A 3,220-nucleotide genomic window follows, 5' to 3' on the forward strand; every position below is an offset into this window, starting at 1 on the left:
ATGCTTCACACACTCTTTCCTCTCCAAATGAGGTGTGTGTTTGTGTGTGTGTGTGAATACCACATACACTATACCCTAACATTTAAAGATTTTAGCTAGATAAGATGTTTTTTAATGCATAGGAACCCTGATAAGAGACTTCTTGTAAGAGTTCCTATGCATTAAAAAAATCTTCATATGTATAATGGAAGATCAGGGAATTTCCATGTGCTCTTCTATACTTATCTACGTTGTATACCATACTATATATACAGTACGTACAATTCTGTAATTTCTCTCTTCTACACTGTAGAAATTAAATTCTGTAATTTCTCTCTTCTACACTCTGTAGAAATTAAATTCTGTAATTTCTCTCTTCTACACTAGAAATTTGATTTTATAATTTCTCTTTTCTATACTCTGTAGAAATTCAATTCTGTAATTTCTCTTCTACACTAGACATTCGATTTAATAATTTCTTTCTTCTAAACTAGAAATTCAATTCTGTAATTTCTCTCTTCTCCTTTTCTCTATTCATATAATTCTATAACCTACTGTTCCGTATCACTAAAATATTGACTTATTGAATATACTATTTTCTTTTGCAACTATTTTTTATGTGATTATTTATGTTTCTAAACATTAAGCTATCTTCCCTGTTACACCAAAATAGATCATCCTGGGGAGAGAAAAGCTTAATGCTAATATTTATTTATTTATTTTTGTGTACAACTTTATTTAATAAAATTTATTTTAATATATATTTTATTTTAATTAAAATAATGTGATTTTTTTTTCTACACTTTTTTTCTGTGACTGTACTTTTCTGTGCTCATATTCTATATACTTTCCTTTTCTAATCTATCCTCCTCTAAACCTTACTTTTTTATACACATCTATATTTTTATATACTCTTTTATACCCTACTTGACTATATTTCTTATATACTATGATTTTCTATCTATTTTCAATGCAGCCACGAAGAGCCAACAGGACGAGTCTGATCTGCCACAGAAGAAGCATATTTTGCCAGCCTGGATGATGACATCAGCCAAAGGTACTGTCCCCATGGCAACAGATCCAGTGTTCTGTCTGTTCACACCTATTCAAAAAAGAAAGAACACATCCTGCTAGTGTCTGGTCGTCATGGCAACTCTTCTCAGCCTGTTGTTGAGGAACAAAGTGCAGAAAATGGAGAATGCAGAGAGAGTTAGTCCACATCCACTTGTCAAATTAGTCACAGTGCTGTGACTCCGACCCAAGGTTTAGACAAGGTTTAGATTTGGCCCAGAGGTCCTCCTCATCCTCAGGATTACTCCCATGCATATGCAAATGTGAGCTTAATTTTAAATAAAAAATAAATGTGCATAGGATAATTTTTTGTATGTATAATTTAATATTGTAATATTAATTTATTTATACGTATTTATTTAATAGTAATATTTTAAGCAATTTTTTTTATTAATTGAAAATATGTAATTTTAGAAAGAAATCAATATTTTGTTGTTGTTTATTTCTTTTTAGAAATTAATTTAATTTATTTATTTATCTTTCATAACATTATAAAAATGTATTTTTCTGTTGCTTTTGATCAATGTAATGCATCCTTGCTGAGTGTTACTGACCCACATAGTCTGTAAGTGTACCTTTGTTCATCTGTTGGACCCTGTTTCAAAACATCATTTGTAATTTTCTGTCTTGTGTGTCTGAGACTGAAAATACTGTTTGAAACAGTTTATGGATGAGGTAGTGTACGAGCGAGCACAGTGTGGAAGGACTTTCTAGTCATTATCAGCAGAGCCAGAGAGCTCTTGTTTGTACTTGCGTTGGTCATTTTAGAATGAATCAAGAGTTGAACGATCGCCTTCATGTTCAGCACACAGTACACACGTCAGACTCCGTTTCCTCTGTCCACACTTACCATGATGGAGAGATGTTTGGAGAGACTGACTCACATACTGTACTGTTCTCTCTGTCTGCAAAACATCCCTGTCACCTTTCATCTCTGACCTTCTCAGTGCCACACGTCACATCTGGAGCCCATCTGGACATTATCCATCAATAACACAGTGTTTTTTCTGTCTGTTTTGGAGAAGGTGAGAGCTCAGTGGTGAAAGTGACTCCTACAAAACCCAAACAAGGAGCTACATACAAGAAGGCAACTGGACCCAAACGGGCTCGTGTCGCACAGGTGTCATCTGAGGAAGAGGAGGTGGAGGAACAGATGCCCAAAAGGAAAGCGAAGGAAAAGCGACTGAAGAGTGACTCCGGAGATGAGTCTGTGCCTCTGGTAAATGAGCAGACAGATTCTGCACAATGTGGGATAATTGTCCCCAGTACATTACATTATATAATTGTTTACTATTATGTTATGTTATGTTATGTTATGTTATGTTATGTTATGTTATGTTATGTTATGTTATGTTATGTTATATAAATACTACTGTATGTCATATACATAATGTTACAGTATATTTTATTTATTAGATATTATGAACTTTTTAATTTGTGGTTACTTGATGGTTGCTCTGTTTATATAATTATAAAGTTTTATAAAATGATAGATTAGATTATAAATATACAGCAGATTATAAATATCACAAGGTAGTACAATTTTATAATGATGATAATTGTTAATAATAATAATTATTATTATAAATGCTGTGTACTTAATGACAACAACATTATCATTATTATTATTATTATAAACAGTGACTCCATAATAGCAATAATTATTGTTTTTATTATTATGTATTATCATTAATAAATTGTACTATTTATCCATTGACTTTTATAATTTGCTGTTTCTGTCATTTTATAAAATTAGCAATGTAAAAATATATATAATACATTTTATTTAAAAAATGTTATATTTATGTTTGTATTACCTAATAAATCAGTGTGTCATTCTGGTGGCATATTGTAATTTTGTGTATATTAATATTATTAAATAATAATAGTGAATACGCTTTCTTGCTTTTCATTTTTATCACTGTAAAATCTGTTGTCATTTTAAACATTTCGATTTTTTTTCTAACTTTTAATAGTACATTTTATTTGTAAATCCTGATAGATATGTTTACGTGAATTGTCACACACAGCTAATACCTGTATTTCATTGCAGAACAGAGTATTTATGCTTGTCCTGACAGGATGATGCACCCACTCTCAAGAGCAGCAGAGTCAGATCAGTCCCGGATGAATGGGTGATGTGATGATGGGGAGAGAAGAAGAGGTGGCA

At 31.6% G+C, this 3,220-nt stretch overlaps 1 protein-coding gene across 1 annotated transcript in view; it reads left to right on the forward strand.

Annotated features, from left to right (window-relative positions):
- Positions 1-2,252: 2,252 nt before the first annotated feature.
- The window catches only part of LOC132141707 (aprataxin and PNK-like factor), a 5,135-nt gene continuing 4,167 nt past the window's right edge, over positions 2,253-3,220 (forward strand). Inside the window, exons 1-2 of the mRNA XM_059551371.1 lie at positions 2,253-2,256; positions 3,205-3,220. The exon at positions 3,205-3,220 is cut by the window's right edge and continues 159 nt beyond it. Coding sequence (XP_059407354.1) covers positions 2,253-2,256; positions 3,205-3,220 — 20 coding nt within the window. The remainder of the gene's footprint in view (positions 2,257-3,204) is intronic.

This window comes from Carassius carassius, chromosome 6 (assembly GCF_963082965.1).
Source record: "Carassius carassius chromosome 6, fCarCar2.1, whole genome shotgun sequence".
In the NCBI taxonomy this organism is placed as follows: Eukaryota; Metazoa; Chordata; class Actinopteri; order Cypriniformes; family Cyprinidae; genus Carassius; species Carassius carassius.